This window comes from Coregonus lavaretus, assembly GCF_964263955.1.
Source record: "Coregonus lavaretus genome assembly, chromosome: 3".
Taxonomy (NCBI): domain Eukaryota; kingdom Metazoa; phylum Chordata; class Actinopteri; order Salmoniformes; family Salmonidae; genus Coregonus; species Coregonus lavaretus.
The window spans coordinates 50,487,462-50,506,582 of record NC_139990.1 but is presented as its reverse complement, the minus strand read 5'-3'; the positions used below and the strand labels follow the sequence as shown (position 1 = coordinate 50,506,582).

The following is a 19,121-nucleotide window of genomic DNA, read 5'->3' as shown; positions in this document are numbered from 1 at the left end:
TCAATTCCTGATATGAACTTTCCAGAATTGACCGAATTGATCCCAACCCTGCAGCATGTAGTATAGCCTACAGAGAAAGAGACTGTGGAAAGGTAGGTGTGAGACAAGGAAAGAGGGGATGGAGGGGGATTTAGATAGGGAGGGAGAGAGAGCAAGAGAGAAAGAGAGAGATGTGTTAAAACACTCCACTGGAGTAAATCTCTCACAATCTGATCAGTGCATGAGGTGAGGTAGATTAACTAACTAACCAACAGAACAGGAGCAGGACACACACAGGTTCTCAGGTAAGGAAATTTTCTTTCTGTTGAATCATGTGTAGATTATGACCATTCATGTTGGATCTATTGACTTTCATTCCAAGACAAATTAGATTATTTCAAGTTCAGTTTGATGTTAGATACAGGTGTATTTCTCTCCAAGGGGTTGATGTTAGATACAGGTGTATTTCTCTCCAAGGGGTTGATGTTAGATACAGGTGTATTTCTCTCCAAGGGGTTGATGTTAGATACAGGTGTATTTCTCTCCAAGGGGTTGATGTTAGATACAGGTGTATTTCTCTCCAAGGGGTTGATGTTAGATACAGGTGTATTTCTCTCCAAGGGGATGATGTTAGATACAGGTGTATTTCTCTCCAAGGGGATGATGTTAGATACAGGTGTATTTCTCTCCAAGGGGATGATGTTAGATACAGGTGTATTTCTCTCCAAGGGGTTGATGTTAGATACAGGTGTATTTCTCTCCAAGGGGTTGATGTTAGATACAGGTGTATTTCTCTCCAAGGGGTTGATGTTAGATACAGGTGTATTTCTCTCCAAGGGGTTGATGTTAGATACAGGTGTATTTCTCTCCAAGGGGATGATGTTAGATACAGGTGTATTTATCTCCAAGGGGATGATGTTAGATACAGGTGTATTTATCTCCAAGGGGTTGATGTTAGATACAGGTGTATTTCTCTCCAAGGGGTTGATGTTAGATACAGGTGTATTTCTCTCCAAGGGGTTGATGTTAGATACAGGTGTATTTCTCTCCAAGGGGATGATGTTAGATACAGGTGTATTTCTCTCCAAGGGGTTGATGTTAGATACAGGTGTATTTCTCTCCAAGGGGATGATGTTAGATACAGGTGTATTTCTCTCCAAGGGGTTGATGTTAGATACAGGTGTATTTCTCTCCAAGGGGTTGATGTTAGATACAGGTGTATTTCTCTCCAAGGGGTTGATGTTAGATACAGGTGTATTTCTCTCCAAGGGGTTGATGTTAGATACAGGTGTATTTCTCTCCAAGGGGATGCTTTCTATCCATTACTCCAAGCGTTACTATGGTTCCCCATCATTACATTTTGACTGACCGAGTGGTCATCTACAAACTTTCTAAACATGTCTAGTGAAATTCAACTTAATTGATATTACTTTTACCCTTATATCAGATCTACTCTGGTTGTGCTGTATAGAGGTCAGGATTGGGGTCAATTGTTCTTCAATCTAGGAGATGACTGGAATTCAAATCATTAATAAAAAAAAATTGCTCAATTAGATTGGAATTGACAACCCAACCCTGGAAATTATATTGTCATGCTTCGGCGGTCTCCTTCTGCCTTCGGTATAGGTTTAAGAACAACATCGATGTAAACTCAACTTAACTGCAAACGTAGCCACCATATGAGCAGATATTATGTTTTTGTTGGTCAGCCTTTTCTAATTAGTGTTTAATGTGCCCGTCAGCTTTAAATGTATCAGTAATCACTGACTTTAATTCCCACTTTAACCATATGGTGCCCATAGGCCTATTGTAAAGTAAAGCCCCCCCCCCACATATACACACACACACACAGCAGAGGAATACGTCAGCCTAATAAGTATTTGCAATTAGGTTAATTGGGAGATCTGTGAAAGATAATAAAAGGTTAAAAGGGCCAAATAATGGAGATTGGGTGCGACAGGGTTGTGTGGCTTGACCATCTGGCCCTCCTCTAAGCCAGTGTTTCCCAAATTCGGTCCTAGCACTATACAGCTGATTCAAATAACAAACTCATCATCAAGCTTATATTATATATTATCTCTCTCTCTCTCTCTGTCTATATGGCCATATGAATGACAATCAGTTGAACTCTGCATTGGTGACCTGGGTCAAACACTGTCTGGATTGGGAGCGACAGGTGGCCATCACGGTTTTAGCTGTCACCCCATGTTCCCGCACAACTTTATTTACCGTACCGTAAAAACACATCCAATGGTGATTAGGAGTGTCTGATCGCTACGGTAGACAGTAACGCCACGGTAGATCATTGCCAACCTTTCCCCGTGGGAGGGGAGTGGCGTAGAAAACTGGCTATCAGGCTGGTCGTAGAAACAAGAGCAGCAGCCGCTCGAACTGGCATGACAAGTTGTGAGTGACCATCAAGAGATTTCTTAAGCAGCCAGTAAAAACGACATAATTTCTGAACATACTATTCTTAATAATGTGAAGGGCTTAGACGCTCACTTTATCTCTTACTGATTTACTTCTTTTTTTGTATTTTTGTTGTAATGATCTGGTGTGCGTGCTTTCGGTCTTCTGTGAGTTTGTTCTATTCCAGGCCAATCCCTTGATTAATCTCTCAAAAGCCAATTAATGCATCAACCCTGCAGGTGGAATACTACACTACAGGCACGGGCGTGGTTACTTTTTATTTTATTTAGTCTATTCTCTCTTTTGTAACTTAAAATGCAATGAATTGCCAACAGTTTAAAATGAGTAGCGCCAGTAGTAGGTTACTTTGGAGTTGCTAGCATGTGTTGTCTCACGGTCAGGGGCAGGGAAGGGGGCAACTGCAGTTAGACTCTTTGTTAGCAGAACAAATTCGAATCAAGTGAAGACTAGCTTGTTCTGACAGCACAGTTTAGCGAACTAGCTGATTAATCTAGCCTACATCAGCGATGATCAGATACTGCATAGACCCCGGTAGTGGCCTACAATGTGTGATGAGTGAGTGTGTTTTGGTACAAAGTAAAGCCTCTGTTAAAACAAATAATGGAGAATTTGGCTACAGGAGCAGTAGAAAAGTATGAATGGAATGAAGGTCATTTTGGAGGGGGCGTGCCATTTTTTTTTCTCACTTTGAGCACCTGCCCCACCTGCCCCGTGCCTACAGTACAGTACAGACCTCCACACCTACTACTGCAGCCTTGTAGAACAGCATCCACAGCAATAGAAGGGGAACTACCGGTCTCTGCTACTTTGTGGGCTGTCTTAGACTAAAAGTTACTCAGCTGCATTCTAAACACCAATCCTTTTCTTGCAGGTGTTTTCCTGGTTCTCCCACACCATAAAATAAGAAACTTCCAGAGGTATCAGACCATAGCTTTTCTGGGACATGCTGCTTTTAATTCAAAAGAGATAAACTTACTCACATCAGACATTCTTCAACCTCAAACCATATTCAAAGACTTCTGAAAATGGGACACAAGTGCATCTCTAAACCCTCACCCTTACAAACACTCATCCTCTCCACTTTCCTCCTCTTCCACTTCATCTCCCCTACCTCTGCCAGTGCCATGCCAGGGCCTGACTATGGAGGCCACCCGCGGTTCATCTGCATTCCCGTCCCTGCCGATACCGACCCTGCCTGCTTCCCCTCTGGGGGGCCAGTCATGGGGCCTGGGCCTAGCGGGGCAGGGCACCACGGGCCTCCTGTAGGGCCCCCGAACATTAATGGCTGGTGGGGGATGACAGAGGAGGCTAAAACCACTATTTTACACCTCAGAGAGAGCCTGGTGCAGCAGAAAGAGACCATCCTGGATATGAGAGAGACCATCAGGGAGCTAACCGCCAAGCTTACCCTGTGTGAGGGCTCCGGGCCAGGCATGGGGGCTCACGACGACCACCGTGGACCTCCCTCTCATCACGGAGGGACTGGCAGCCATCTGACTTACGCTGACAATGGTCACCATGGCAACAACAACCATGCCTTGGATGCAGCTGGGCACTACCCTGTAAATGGGGGGCACCGGTCGGACAGTGGGCATAACAACAGGGGGAAGGATAAACACACAACACCAGAGGATATGACATCATCAAAGTCGCCGGAGCAACTGGGCAGGATGCTGCAGGCCTTAAAAGAGAGACTGGATAACCTGCAGGTGAGAGAGAGTTCCGTTTAGTAAAGAAAATAGATAATGGAGTTAGGATGGGGTCATGAGGAAACAGATAAAAGAATGATGGAGGGATGAGTGACAGAGTGAGTGACTGTAAATCGCTTTGGATAAAAGTGTCTGCTAAATGGCAGATTATTATATTATTATGACAGAGAGAGAGAGCGAGAGAGAGAAGAAGGGGGGTGTGGTGTGTTTCCACGTGTCACTTCCTTGTATTGTCTCAGGTCAGGTGATGCACATGTCATTGGATTGTTTGGTCAATTAAACAAATCAAGCCGAATAAGCGCTCTGCATAATTAAGACTGAAGTACAAATACATCTGTTAATCACATGAAAGTACCACCCTGCCATGCGAGACACCATCTGCCACAGGCAGACAGAGTTTTACATTTTGTTTCCTGGCATCAAAATCCTTTCTTGGTAAAAACAATCAAGGATCACCATTGTCCCTTTCCTCTGATACACTGCCAGCCCTATCTGACTGTCTGGAGCAGAACAGTCTTGGCACAGAGAGAGACTGGCATCCCTGGCATAACAGGTCCTGGCCTGACAGTGAAGTGTCTTTAGGGGTTGGATGATCACCCTGTCTAATTCAAAATGGGCACACTGGACAAGGTTATTGAGCACTGATGGTTTAAATGGATTCTGCTTGAGTACGCTTGGTAGGGTTTGGTATGGTTGGGTTGGTTTAGTATGGTTGGGTGGGTTTGAGATGAGCAGGGCCCAGCTAGCTGGGTGAGTTTAAGATTGGTAGGGAGAGTTAGGTTAGCTTGGTAGATGGGTCAAGTTAGTGTAGGTGGATGGAGCTGGGCTGGGCACGTCATTCCTACCTGTTCTCTCTCTATCGATTTCTCTCTCCCCCTCTCTCGATTTCTCTCTCTCCCTCTCTCGATTTCTCTCGTAATCCAGGCTTTGTCGTCCAGGTTTGTGGCCTGATTATCAGGCTGTCAGTGGAGATCATGATAATTGACACTGATCTCAGATCTGTACCCTCCGTTTCCCCTGCCATCTGTCTATCGTCACAGTCCCGCAGAGAGAACACAAGTCAATGATGTAGAAACTGTCAAATAGCAAGACTTATCTCACTTAGGTATCTCTCAATCTGTTTCTCATTAAAAAAAAGAATGTACGTAATCAACAGTAAATAAGGTTATTGTTGTTTGTGTCTCCCTCCCCAGCAGTCAAGGAACACGTCCACCACCTACTCCAGCTCTCTGAAGGAGCTCCTCCAGAGGAAGATCAGTGCTCTGGAGCAGCAGATGCACCACACCACTGCTGCCCTCAGCAGCAGCCCCGAACATCACGACAACAGCGATCACCACGATGACGGGCACCATGAAGACCACGACGATGACGGGCATAACGACGACGGTCACCATGACGGGCATCACGACGATAGTCACGATGACGACCACCACGATGATCACCATGATGACGGGCACCACGACAACGAGGCAGATAGCCATGGTTACCTGCAGAGAACGGGTTATCGCACACCAGGGCCCAGGGCTGGCCTGCACTCCAACAACAAACTGGACTCTCTACTGAATAACCTACACCATACAGGTACCAACAGCAGGAAGAAGACCAAGACCCCTGATGCCTTCCAGATTGGCTTCCCCATGAGAACCAACTACATGTATGGGAAGGTGAAGAGGACCCTCCTCCATGAGATCTTCGCCCTGACCCTGTGTCTGTGGATAAAAGGGGGCGCAGGCCCGGGTCTGGGGACCCCCTTCTCCTACTCTGTACCAGGACAGGCCAACGAACTGGTGCTGATCGAGTGGGGCAACAACCCCATGGAGCTGCTGGTGGATGACAAGGTGAGACAGAGAGAGAGGGTTGAGTAGAGAGTGGCCATGTCTGAATAGCCATACTAGCATATTACAGACCTAAACTGCATACTAATTTCGGCGTTTGGTCTAGTAGAATTCACTCGTCTTTTCCGACTCATGTGTTTGACAACAGCTGATAATCAGATAAATTGACGCGCTGTACCAAAATGAACGAATGGTGGGAGTCTATTTTAGACATTTCTGTCTATTTATAAAACATTATATTTACAGCATTCTATTTACACAGAACAAAAATATAAACGCAACATGTCAATTGTTGGTTTCATGAGCTGAAATAAAAGTTACCCAGAAATGTTCCATACGCACAGAAAGCTTATTTCTCTCAACTTTTGTGCACAAATTTGTTTACATCCATGTTAGTGAGCATTTTTCCTTTGCCAAGATAATCCATACACCTGATATATCATATCATGTATCTGATTAAACAGCATGATCTTTACACAGGTGCACCTTGTGCTGGGGACAATAAAAGGCCACTCTAAAATGTGCAGTTGTGTCACACAACACAATGCCACAGATGTCTCAAGTTTTAAGGGAGAGTGCAATTGGCATGCTGACTGCAGGAATGTCCACCAGCGCTGTTGCCAGATAATTTAATGTTTATTTCTCTACCATAAGCCGCCTCCAACGTCGTTTTAGAGAATTTGGCAGTACCTCCAACCGGCCTTACAACCTCAGACCACGTGTATGGCGTCATGTGGGTGAGCAGTTTGCTGATGTCAACGTTGTGAACAGAGTGCCCCACGGTGGGGTTCTGGTATGGGCAGGCATAAGCTACGGACAACGGACACAGTTGCATTATATCAATGGCAATTTTAATGCACAGAGATACCGTGACGAGATCCTGAGGCCCATTGTCGTGCCATTCATCTGCCCCCATCACGTTTCAGCATGATAATGCACGGCCCCATGTCTCAAGGATCGGTACACAATTCCTGGTAGCTGAAAATGTCCCAGTTCTTCCATGGCCTGCATACTCACCAGACATGTCACCCATTGAGCATGTTTGGGATACTCTGGCTCGATGTGTACGACTGTTCCAGTTCCCACCAATATCCAACAACTTCGCACAGCCATTGAAGAGGAGTGGGACAACATTCCACAATCAACAGCCTGATCAACTCTATGCGAAGGAGATGTGTTGCGCTGCATGAAGCAAATGGTGGTCACACCAGATACTAAATGGTTTTCTGATCCACGCCCCTACCTTTAAAAAAAATTGTATCTGTGACTAACAGATGCATATCTGTATTCCTAGTCGTGAAATCTATAGATTAGGGCCTAATGAATTCATTTCAATTGACTGATTTCCTTATATGAACTGTAAAGCAGTAAAATATTTGAATTGTTGCGTTCATATTTTTGTTCAGTATAATACTAGAATGGGTATTCGGACATGGCCAGAGTGTGTGTGTGTGTGCTCGTGCTATATAACTCTCTTGGCTTTAACACCTAAGGATAAAAGCCATGTAAGCCATGTCTCTGTGGCCAAAGGTTTAGCCCAGAAAGCCTGTTGGACTCAGTGGCTCAGATGCTCAGTATCTAATAACTAGGCTACACTGAAGACCATTGTAACTCCGAAGGTTAACTGAATGGACTCTCTGAAACCAGTGATCCATCTTAATGGCGTGACGATGACGTCACAAAGTCAGAGAGCAGCAAGCAGCTTACTTAGACAGCAGGTGGAGAGAGTCTCAGCCAGTGCGAATTACACCATGACATTCGGGGGTCTCTATCGATTTATTTTATGGGACTAATAATAAAGACATAATTTAAACAGTAAAAATGAATTACCTTTTAATGTGACATGAACACAAGCAGTCATGATATTTTCATCTGATTGTTAAACAAATCACTTAAAAAAGTAGGCTACCTGTGCATGTTAGTCTGCTCCAAAATAATTCCAGCATCCAAACTGCATGTATACTCGCACCATTTGATGAATGTAAATAGACATGTTACAAAACACCCCAAAAGTGACATTCAGCGATTGCCATTGATTAGGTCGACATTAATTGATGCGTCTTGATGACAAATTGACCTTTTTTTGTTGCCTGAAAAGTCATGACACCTATTTTACCAGACTAGGCTACAATGTGTAAGACTATCACCATGAACTTCAAATAGGCCCATCGGTAAAAATAACTCTCCCTATACCTTCAACAGCGTAGCCTACCCTCTCAGCCGAGGCAACTTTACACACATGAACACACACAGAACAGCTAGCCTACATTCAATATAATACATGAGTTGAATGAATCAAAACATGTTTTACACGCTAGTTCATGAGTTGTCCATAATTAATTAGTTAATGCTTGGAGTCTTCACAGATCGTGTGACATAAACACTACCTTTCTTTCCTTACATTAATTACATTTATGACAGTGTTATTTGTAATTATTAAGCATTTAACAATTGAATTAGAACATTGAACTTAAACCCTGTACAAATCATGGATTTTTGAGATCTCGGAAAGTGCACTGTAAGTGTAACTATGCCTACGTAACATTTCATTATGTTTCGCCGTGAAAACAGTTCTCATGGGCACACAAATCCAATATAATGTAGGCCTATGCCATTGCAAAATGGAATGCTTCTAACCGAACGTTAATAATTGATCCTCTTCTAACCAAAGAGTCACCTTATAGTGTGGTCCTCTGTAGCTCAGCTGGTAGAGCACGGCGCTTGTAACGCCAAGGTAGTGGGTTCGATCCCCGGGACCACCCATACACGAAAATGTATGCACGCATGACTGTAAGTGTCTGCTAAGTGGCGTATTATTATTATTATTATTATTATAGGCCTACTGTCTTGTTGGATGGATTGGATGCACATTGGCGTATAGCTGTAGGCTAGTTGTCGGCAGGTAGCTTAGTGGGTAAGAGCGTTGTGCCAGTAACCGAAAGGTCGCTGGTTCTAATCCCCGAGCCGACAAAGTGAAAAATCTGTTGATGTGCCCTTAAGCAAGGCACTTAACCCTAATTGCTGATGTAAGTCGCTCTGGATAAGAGCGTCTGCTAAATGACTTAAATGTAAAATATAATGATCCAGGAAAGAAAACAAATATTGATAGAAAATAATCAAGCTAAATAAATGGTCTACTACTTCTGGCCACGTAGAACACCAGTACCAGCGCACACCTGAGAAACAAAGCAATGAGCGTTCTAAACAGCTGACTGACAAAAGCAAACAATGATAAATCAACGGTTAATCTAGTGCATTGGAATAAAGGCTATTTTTATCAAGGACACATGGCAAACAAATGGCGAAAATTAGGAAGTACAAAGGAAAATATATGCGTAAAGGAACTGACCTGAGGCTGAAATTCAACACTACTGAGTGGACAGCGCCACCACATATAAATAAATGGTTTAAACCATTACAGCGAGGTGGGGGTGTTTGTTTCATTTGGAAGCTTTTATTTTCATATTTACCACTGTAAAACATATTTACCAATACATTTTAAACAAACAGGAGAGTGGTTCAATTTGCATTATTTAGAGAACTCCCCCCCCCACCCCCCCCAGTAATTTGCAATCTTGGTCTCAGCCCTCATGAAAAAATACTACTGAGTTACTACTCAGCACTACTACACAAGATCTACACAAACCTACTGGTTTAACTATTTGATTGCTGTTGAGATGTGTAGTAAAGCAGTAGTGATTTATGTAGTAATTTAAATAGTAATGAGTGATTAAATTGGGACGTTTCAATACTGGTATTTAAATCACTACATAATTCTCCCTTAATGACTCCTGTGTAACTACTGAGCTTTTGGGTATCTACTACTTAAAACCTACACATACCTACACAATTCCTACATGTTCACTATTGAATTACTACACAAAGTCTACACATTACTGCTGTATGTCTACTCAAAACTCCCAATCCTCTTCTGGATCATCCAAATGCACTCTAGCAAACTTCAGACGGGCCTGGACATGTACTGGCTTAAGCAGGGGGACACGTCTGGCACTGCAGGATTTGAGTCCCTGGCGGCGTAGTGTGTTACTGATGGTAGGCTTTGTTACTTTGGTCCCAGCTCTCTGCAGGTCATTCACTAGGTCCCCCCCGTGTGGTTCTGGGATTTTTGCTCACTTGTGATAATTTTGACCCCACGGGGTGAGATCTTGCGTGGAGCCCCAGATCGAGGGAGATTATCAGTGGTCTTGTATGTCTTCCATTTCCTAATAATTGCTCCCACAGTTGATTTCTTCAAACCAAGCTGCTTACCTATTGCAGATTCAGTCTTCCCAGCCTGGTGCAGGTCTACAATTTTGTTTCTGGTGTCCTTTGACAGCTCTTTGGTCTTGGCCATAGTGGAGTTTGGAGTGTGACTGTTTGAGGTTGTGGACAGGTGTCTTTTATACTGATAACAAGTTCAAACAGGTGCCATTAATACAGGTAACGAGTGGAGGACAGAGGAGCCTCTTAAAGAAGAAGTTACAGGTCTGTGAGAGCCAGAAATCTTGCTTGTTTGTAGGTGACCAAATACTTATTTTCTACCATAATTTGCAAATAAATTCATTAAAAATCCTACAATGTGATGTTCTGGATTTTTTTCTTCTCAATTTATCTGTCATAGTTGACGTGTACCTATGATGAAAATTACAGGCCTCTCTCATCTTTTTAAGTGGGAGAACTTGCACAATTGGTGGCTGACTAAATACTTTTTTTCCCCACTGTAAGGGCTATCTATGAAAGACAGGATGACGAAGGATGGAAGATGATTACATTTGGGATTGTCAAAAACAGTAGCTAGCTAACAACAACCAACTACTTCCTGTCTTGTCTTCTTCTGTGGTAGCGAAAAGCCGGTGTTGTCTGGCTGTAGTGTTGTGACTACTTATTTACTACCAACATCAAGTAGTAAAAATCTCTACCTGATTACTACTGGAAACACTACTGTTTTCCTACTGAACACTACAAAACTCTACTTGTGTATCTTGAGTAGTGCATAAACTACACATTTCACTACACAATCCCTACAAGTCTCTACATAGTCACTACTGCACAAATAGGTTTTGTGTAGTAATTCAGTAGTACTTTTTCATGAGGGAGAGCTCTGCAGAGATCATTACTACACCAACACTTGGATGATGCATGACAGCCATAGAAGGGGATGTGTTCTAGAGGTATCAAGTTATCTCCTTGTACTGTCAACTTGGTGGTACTCAATCCCTCCTCTCCTCCCTTCCCCCCAGGCGGTGACCCTGCCTCTTTCTATCAGCGATGGGAAGTGGCACCATGTGTGTGTGACATGGTCGACGAGAGACGGTGAGTGGGAGGCGTACCAGGACGGGCTGAAGAGGGGCTCTGGGGAGAACCTGTCCGCTTGGCATCCCATCAAACCTGGAGGGGTCTTCATCCTCGGACAGGAACAGGTCATCTTCAAATTCTTTCAGTTGGTTGTTGAGTCTTCAAAGAAAAGTGTCTACAAAAAGCTTCTGCATTACACAAGACAATAAAAGTGCACACTCAGCCATTTTCCCTGTGACCACACTCATTAACCCCTTGAGCAAGGCAGTTAACCCCCAACAACAACTGTTCCCCGGGCACCAATGCAGTGGGCGTCGATTAAGGCAGCCCACCGCGGTTCTCTGATTCAGAGGGGTTGGGTTAAATGTGGAAGACACATTTCGGTTGAATGCATTCAGTTTTGCAACTGACTAGGTATCCCCTTCCCTTCCCTTCCTTCCTCAGCCCATAATTTCACCTATTATTGACTGAGTCCCTTATCCTAGTGTAGCCTCCCTTTATGTATCGCGCCATGGCTGTCTAGGACTCTAAGGCTATGTTTACACAGGCACACCAATTCTGATCTTTTTTACCACTAATGGGTCTTTTGACCAATCAGATCAGCTCTTGACAATAATTGGGCAAAATATCAGAATTGGGCCACCCGTGTAAACGCAGCCCAAGCAGAGGGACTGTAGTGCGCTCGCCCTGTAACCAACCACAGAAGCAGTCACTTCACTAGCATCAGCTTTCTCTCAGAAACAGTGATCGTGGTCGGGGTTAGGGTCAGAGTTATTTCTGTGTAATCCTAGCCTCTGACCTTTGAACCCTGACCTTGTCTCCTTTAGAGCAACAGCTAGGCTTTGTTATATAATGAATGCTGACTACCACCTACTACTACACCATACATGCAAAGCACAGGAGGTTGGTGGAACCTTCATTGGGGAGGACAGGCTCATGGTAATGGCTGGAGCGGAATAGGTGGAATGGTAACATATACAGTTGAAGTCGGAAGTTTATATACACTTAGGTTGGAGTCATTAAAACTCGTTTTTCAACCACTCCACAAATTTCTTGTTAACAAACTATAGTTTTGGCAAGTCGGTTAGGACATCTACTTTGTGCATGACACAAGTAATTTTTCCAACAATTGTTTACAGACAGATTATTTCACTTATAATTCACTGTATCACAATTCCAGTGGGGCAGAAATGTACATACACTAAGTTGACTGTGCCTTTAAACAGCTTGGAAATTTTCAGAAAATGATGTAATGGCTTTAGAAGGTTTTAATAGGCTAATTGACATAATTTGAGCCAATTGGAGGTGTTCCTGTGGATTTGTTTCAAGGCCTACCTTCAAACTCAGTGCCTCTTTGCTTGACATCATGGGAAAAAAGAAATCAGCCAAGATCTCAGAAAATTTTTTGTAGGCCTCCACAAGTCTGGTTCATCCTTCGGAGCAATTTCCAAACGCCTGAAGGTACCACGTTCATCTGTACAAATAATAGTACGCAAGTATAAACACCATGGGACCACGCAGCCGTCATACCGCTCAGGAAGGAGGCGTGTTCTGTCTCCTAGAGATGAACGTACTTTGGTGCGAAAAGTGCAAATCAATCCCAGAACAACAGCAAAGGACTTTGTGAAGATGCTGGAGGAAACAGGTACAAAAGTATCTGAAAGGCCGCTCAGCAAGGAAGAAGCCACTGCTCCAAAACCACCATAAAAAAGCCAGACTAAAGTTTGCAACTGCACATAGGGACAAAGATCGTACTTTTTTGAGAAATGTAATCTGGTCTGATGAAACAAAAATAGAACTGTTTGGCCATAATGTCCATCGTTATGTTTGGAGGAAAAGGGGGACACTTGCAAGCCGAAGAACACCATCCCAACCGTGAAGCACGGGGTGGCAGCATCTTGCTGGGGGGGTGCTGTGCTACAGGAGGGACTGGTGCACTTCACAAAATAGATGGCATCATGAGGAAGGAAAATGTTGTGGATATATTGAAGCAACATCTCAAGACATCAGTCAAGAAGTTAAAGCTTGGTTGCAAATGGATCTTCCAAATGGACAATGATCCCAAGCATACTTCCAAAGTTGTGGCAAAATGGCTTAAGGACAACAAAGTCAAGGTATTGGAGTGGCCATCACAAAGCCCTGACCAAAATCCTATAGAAAATGTGTGGGCAGAACTGAAAAAGCGTGTGCGAGCAAGGAGGCCTACAAACCTGACTCAGTTACACCAGCTCTGTCAGGAGGAATGGGCCAAAATTCACCCAACTTATTGTGGGAAGCTTGTGGAAGGCTACCCGAAATGTTTGACCCAAGTTAAACAATTTAAAGGCAATGCTACTGAATACTAATTGAGTGTATGTAAACTGACCAACTGGGAATGTGATGAAAGAAATAAAAGCTGAAATAAATCATTCTCTCTACTATTATTCTGACATTTCACATTCTTAAAATAAAGTGGTGATCCTAACTGACCTAAGACACGGAATTTTTACTAGGATTAAATGTCAGGAATTGTGAAAAACTGAGTTTAAATGTATTTGGATAAGGTGTATGTAAACTTCCGACTTCAACTGTACATCAAACACATGGTTTCCATTCGATGCAATTCCATTTGCACTGTTCTGCACATTATTATGAGCCGTCCTCCCCTCAGCAGCATCCTGTGATCCAAAGCTAGCCACAAACAAACCCCATTACTTAGTTTAAATGCATTTATGGCTCCTCTCTTAAGTCCAAATCCTAACTTTAGAATGAGCCTAACATGACCCTGTCTCTCTCCTCCAGGACACTCTCGGAGGTCGTTTCGACGCCACGCAGGCATTTATGGGGGACATCTCTGACCTCCAGATGTGGTCTAATGTCCTCACGGCCCATGACATCTACAGCCTGGCCTCCTGCAACAGCCACCTCAGTGGGGACGTCATCACCTGGTCTGAGAACGTGGTGGAGCTCCACGGAGGGGTCAACAAATACCCCTTCGACCCCTGTCACTAAGGGAAACCAACTATTATGACATTACCAATGGATCCATATCACATACAGACTTAAAAGTGCTCCTATCGAAGAAGGACTTTTTTCCGATCCAGAGGAGGTGTGAGATCACATGAGATAGAGGATCCACTCCACTTAATATTACCACCTGACTCTAAAACTATGCCTTCCTTTTAGTCTGAAAGACTGAAGACCCCCATTCCGAGAGACTGTGTTATGACTACTATGGAATTAAAATGTTTTGATAATGAAATGGACTATATATATAGTGCCTTCAGAAAGTATTCATACCCGATTACTTCTTCCACATTTTGTTGTGCTACAGCCTGAATTCAAAATTGATTAAATTAAAACAAATTCTCACCCATCTACACACAATACCCCTTAATGACAAAGTGAAAACATGTTTTTAGACTTTTTTGCTAATGTATTGAAAATGAAATACAGAAATATTCCATTTACATAAGTATTCACACTCCTGAGTCAATTCTTTGTAGAAGCACCTTTGGCAGTGATTACAACTGTGAGTCTTTCTGGGTAAGTTTTTAAGAACTTTCACACCGAAAATATTATTCAAGCTCTGTCAAATTGGTTGTTGATCATAGACAACCATTTTCAGGTCTTGCCATAGATTTTCAAGTAGAGTTAAGTCAAAACCGTAACTCAACCACTCAGGAACATTCACCGTCTGCTTGGTAAGCATCTCCATTGTAGATCTGGCCTTGTGTTTTAGGTTATTGTCCTTCTGAAAGGTGAATTAATCTCCCAGTGTCTGGTGGAAAGCTGACTGAAACAGGTTTTCCTCTAGGATTTTGCCTGTGCTTAGCTCCATTCTGTTGATTTTTTATGCTGAAAAACTCCCCAGTCCTTAACGATTACAATCATACCCATAACATGATTCAGCCACCACTATGCTTGAGTGGTACTCAGTAATGTGTTGGATTGGATTTGCTCCAAACAACACCTTGTATTCAGGACAAAAAGTTAATTGCTTTGCCACAACATGCCTTGTTGCAAACAGGATGCATGTTTTGCAATATTTTTATTCTGTACAGGCTTCCTTCTTTTCACTCTGTCAATTAGATTAGTATTGTGGAGTAACTACAATGTTGTTGATCCATCCTCAGTTTTCTCCTATAACAGCCAAATTCACTGCTCAACTGAGGGACCTTACAGATAATTGTATGTTGGTACAGAGATGAGGTAGTCATTTAAAAGAATCATGTTAAACACTATTATTGCACACAGAATGAGTCCATGCAACTTATGTGACTTGTTAAGCAGAATTGTACTCCTGAACTTATTGAGACTTGCCATAACAAAGGGGTTGAATACTTATTGACTCAAGACATTTCAGCTTTTCATTTTTTATTAATGTGTCATTATTGGGTATTGTGTGTAGACCAGTGACAAAAAAAAAATCTACATTTAATCAATTTTAAATTCAGGCTGTAACACAACAAAATGTAGAATAAGTCTAGCGGTGTGAATACTTTATGGCCCTGTATATGTATCTATTTTTCTAGCTTCTATATTTTGACCCTTTATTAGTGTTACTGCTGTTTTAGTGTTACAACAAGGATAATATGACATATTGTCATATAGTTGATGAAGATGAATAGATATTGTTGTTACGGTACACAGCATCCTTATAGTAGGCCTGTATAATTGACTTTGAAAGTGGTTACATAGGTAGGAGAGAGTGAGGTTGACCAATGGATTCTCTGAAAGAAGATTCCTTGAAAGATACAGCTACTATACCAAAGATAGCAAAGAAAAGTTAGACTCATTCATTTGTTTTGTTTCTTCTTTTTTTTACTGTTTTCCTGTGATATAAGTACATTAAGTACATTTTAGTTGTTACATCCATTTTTGGACTTATAAATTAATGATATATACCCATTGATTCTTGAAGAATATAACTTATAAATGCCTCATGAGCTTAGTTCAAATGTCATACCGCATCAGAACCCCAAATACAAGCTTGTTTTACTCCAATGTTTGTAAACAATGTAAATGTAAACAAAACACTGTATAGCCTCAACATGGTTCAAACTTATAATGTTGATATCATGGATGGTCAGTCCTTGCATCCATAGCTCTGTCTATGAATTTGAGAGTGGTTACATTTCTCCAGGCCCATATCGGCTTTATACCAAAACAGAGGTGGGGAGGCCGCTTTGTTATTGATTAAATTCAGGATTCTAGCTTTGTGTTATTGTTTTGATTTCAGATTAAAATGTCAATGATTTACCTGAGACATGAATTCCCAGCAAATACATGTGCTTTATGAGTCTTTATATGTATATACAAACCATTTTAAAGCTCAATTTAATGTATTTTAAATTGTGCTACATAGGGGAGTGGAAATGTAAGGGAGTTACCCCACATTTCTCTTTACCTCTCTTTTTAATGTAGGAGGAACGTTTCAGTAAAGTGACAACACCCCTAATAGACGAAGAATCAGATAAGCAACAGATTTACAATTAATTAACATGCACTGAAATCAAGTTATTATTATTTAGAGATATTGTTTGTGTTCATTTACTACATTATTTGTCAATTTATGTAACTTTCTATTTGAAATCCTGTTGTTGTTTGAAGGCCAAATTTATAAAACATTTCTCATATGTCTTTTTTATGAAAATGTTATATATGCTAATATAAGATTTGTTGTAATAACATTGTGGCTTTGGAAATGTTTGATTAGTCTGGCTATGTTTCTATCAGTAGAGCATTGTCTGTGAATACTGCACACGTATCAGAAACTTTTTGATATTATTTGTAAATAAAAACCTTGAAGTGGCTGTTTGAATGTTGATTTATTGATCAATTTATGTTCTTGAATCCCATTCTGACCTCAGACTGCACCTGACGTCTAGTTTGACCTGTCTGCTTTCCTCACCGCTGATAGTCTACTACTAACTCCCATCACACACAATCAATCTCTCAGCAACCCAATGGGGCCACACTACAGCACCCACAGGTCACCACAACAGGGCAGCCAGCGCTAAAGATGGGGTGGCCTATAGCAGCAGAGGCTGCTGAGGAGAGGACGGCTCATAATAATGGCTGGAACGGAGCAAATGGAATGGCATCAAACCATGTGTTTGATGTATTTGATACTATTCTACTCATGCCGCTCCAGCCATTACCACGAGCCTGTCCTCCCACATTAAGGTGCCACCAACCTCCTGTGACCTATACAGTGGAGATATGCTTGATTGACCCCATCTTACCTTGTTATCCATGATGGCATGCATGCACACACAGCTCAGGTGTGAACATAGACCACATATTTATGCAGGTGTTAAACTCATTCCATGGAGGGCCTAGTGTCTGCGGGTTTTTGGTTTTTCCTTTCAATTATGTCCTAGAAAACCAGGTGAGGGGCGTTCTTTACTAATTAGTGACCTTAATTCATCAATCAAGTACAAGGGAGGAGTGAACATATAAAACCAAGGTTGGCCATTTACTGTCACCTGCAGTTATGGAATGCTTGCTCACCAGTATAATTCATTGGCTGATCCCTCCTGATGATCCAGATGGAATCATGTGATCCTTCCTTAACCCATTTATTTATTTTTATTTATTTCACCTTTATTTAACCAGGTAAGCCAGTTGAGAACAGGTTCTCATTTACAACTGCGACCTGGCCAAGATAAAGCAAAGCAGTGCAATAAAAACAACACAGAGTTACATATGGGGTAAAAAAACAAAGTCAAAAATACAACAAAAAATATATATACAGTGTGTGCAAATGTAGCAAGTTATGGAGGTAAGGCAATAAATAGGCTATAGTGCAAAATAATTACAATAGTATTAACACTGGAATGCTAGATGTGCAAGAGATTATGTGCAAATAGAGATACTGGGGTGCAAAAGAGCAAAATAAATAACAATATAGGGATGAGGTAGTTGGGTGGGCTAATTTCAGATGGGCTGTGTACAGGTGCAGTGATCGGTAAGGTGCTCTGACAACTGATGCTTAAAGTTAGTGAGGGAGATAAGAGTCTCAAGCTTCAGAGATTTTTGCAATTCGTTCCAGTCATTGGCAGCAGATTACTGGAAGGAATGGCGGCCAAAGGAGGTGTTGGCTTTGGGAATGACCAGTGAGATATACCTGCTGGAGCGCAGACTACGGGTGGGTACTGCTATGGTGACCAATGAGCTAAGATAAGGCGGGGATTTGCCTAGCAGTGATTTATAGATGGCCTGGAGCCAGTGGGTTTGACGACGAACATGTAGTGAGGACCAGCCAACAAGAGCGTACAGGTCACAGTGGTGGGTAGTGTATGGGGCTTTGGAGACAAAACGGATGGCACTGTGATAGACTACATCCAATTTGCTGAGTAGAGTGTTGGAGGCTATTTTGTAAATGACATCGCCGAAGTCAAGGATCGGTAGGATAGTCAGTTTTACGAGGGCATGTTTGGCAGCATGAGTGAAGGAGGCTTTGTTGCGAAATAGGAAGCCGATTCTAGATTTAGGAATAGGAATAGGAAGTCCCACCAAGTTGACTACTTAAAAATTGTGAAAGTCGTTGATGGCACCGCCCACGCTAAAACTACCTTTTGGGCCCTGGAGTCCTACATCATTCTCTATGGGTCACGCAAACACTTGGGCTGTAAGTGGGTCACAATTAGGGTTGCCCAATTCTGGGAACTTGCAATAAATTCCCCAGTTTTGCAGAAATCCTGGTTGGAGAATACCGGATTTCCTGCTTATTCCTTCCTGATTCCAGGAAACCTCCAACCGGGATTTTGGGAAACCATGGAATTTAAGTTTCCGGAATATTGCAACCCTAGTCACAATGGGACTGGGGAATATGATATGAACGTTTGAAAACAAAGTCTAGTACTAATCACTCAGAAACACACAGGAG

At 42.3% G+C, this 19,121-nt stretch overlaps 1 protein-coding gene across 1 annotated transcript; it reads left to right on the top strand.

The window, feature by feature from the left end:
• Positions 1-3,434: 3,434 nt before the first annotated feature.
• LOC311106601 (neuronal pentraxin-2-like) lies at positions 3,435-14,239 on the top strand (the record flags this gene model as incomplete). The annotated part of the gene is made up of 4 exons (XM_084148981.1): positions 3,435-4,118; positions 5,312-5,956; positions 11,194-11,373; positions 14,030-14,239. 4 exons carry the CDS (start codon positions 3,435-3,437, stop codon positions 14,237-14,239), a joined length of 1,719 nt encoding a protein of 572 aa, XP_084005107.1.
• Positions 14,240-19,121: the final 4,882 nt, after the last annotated feature.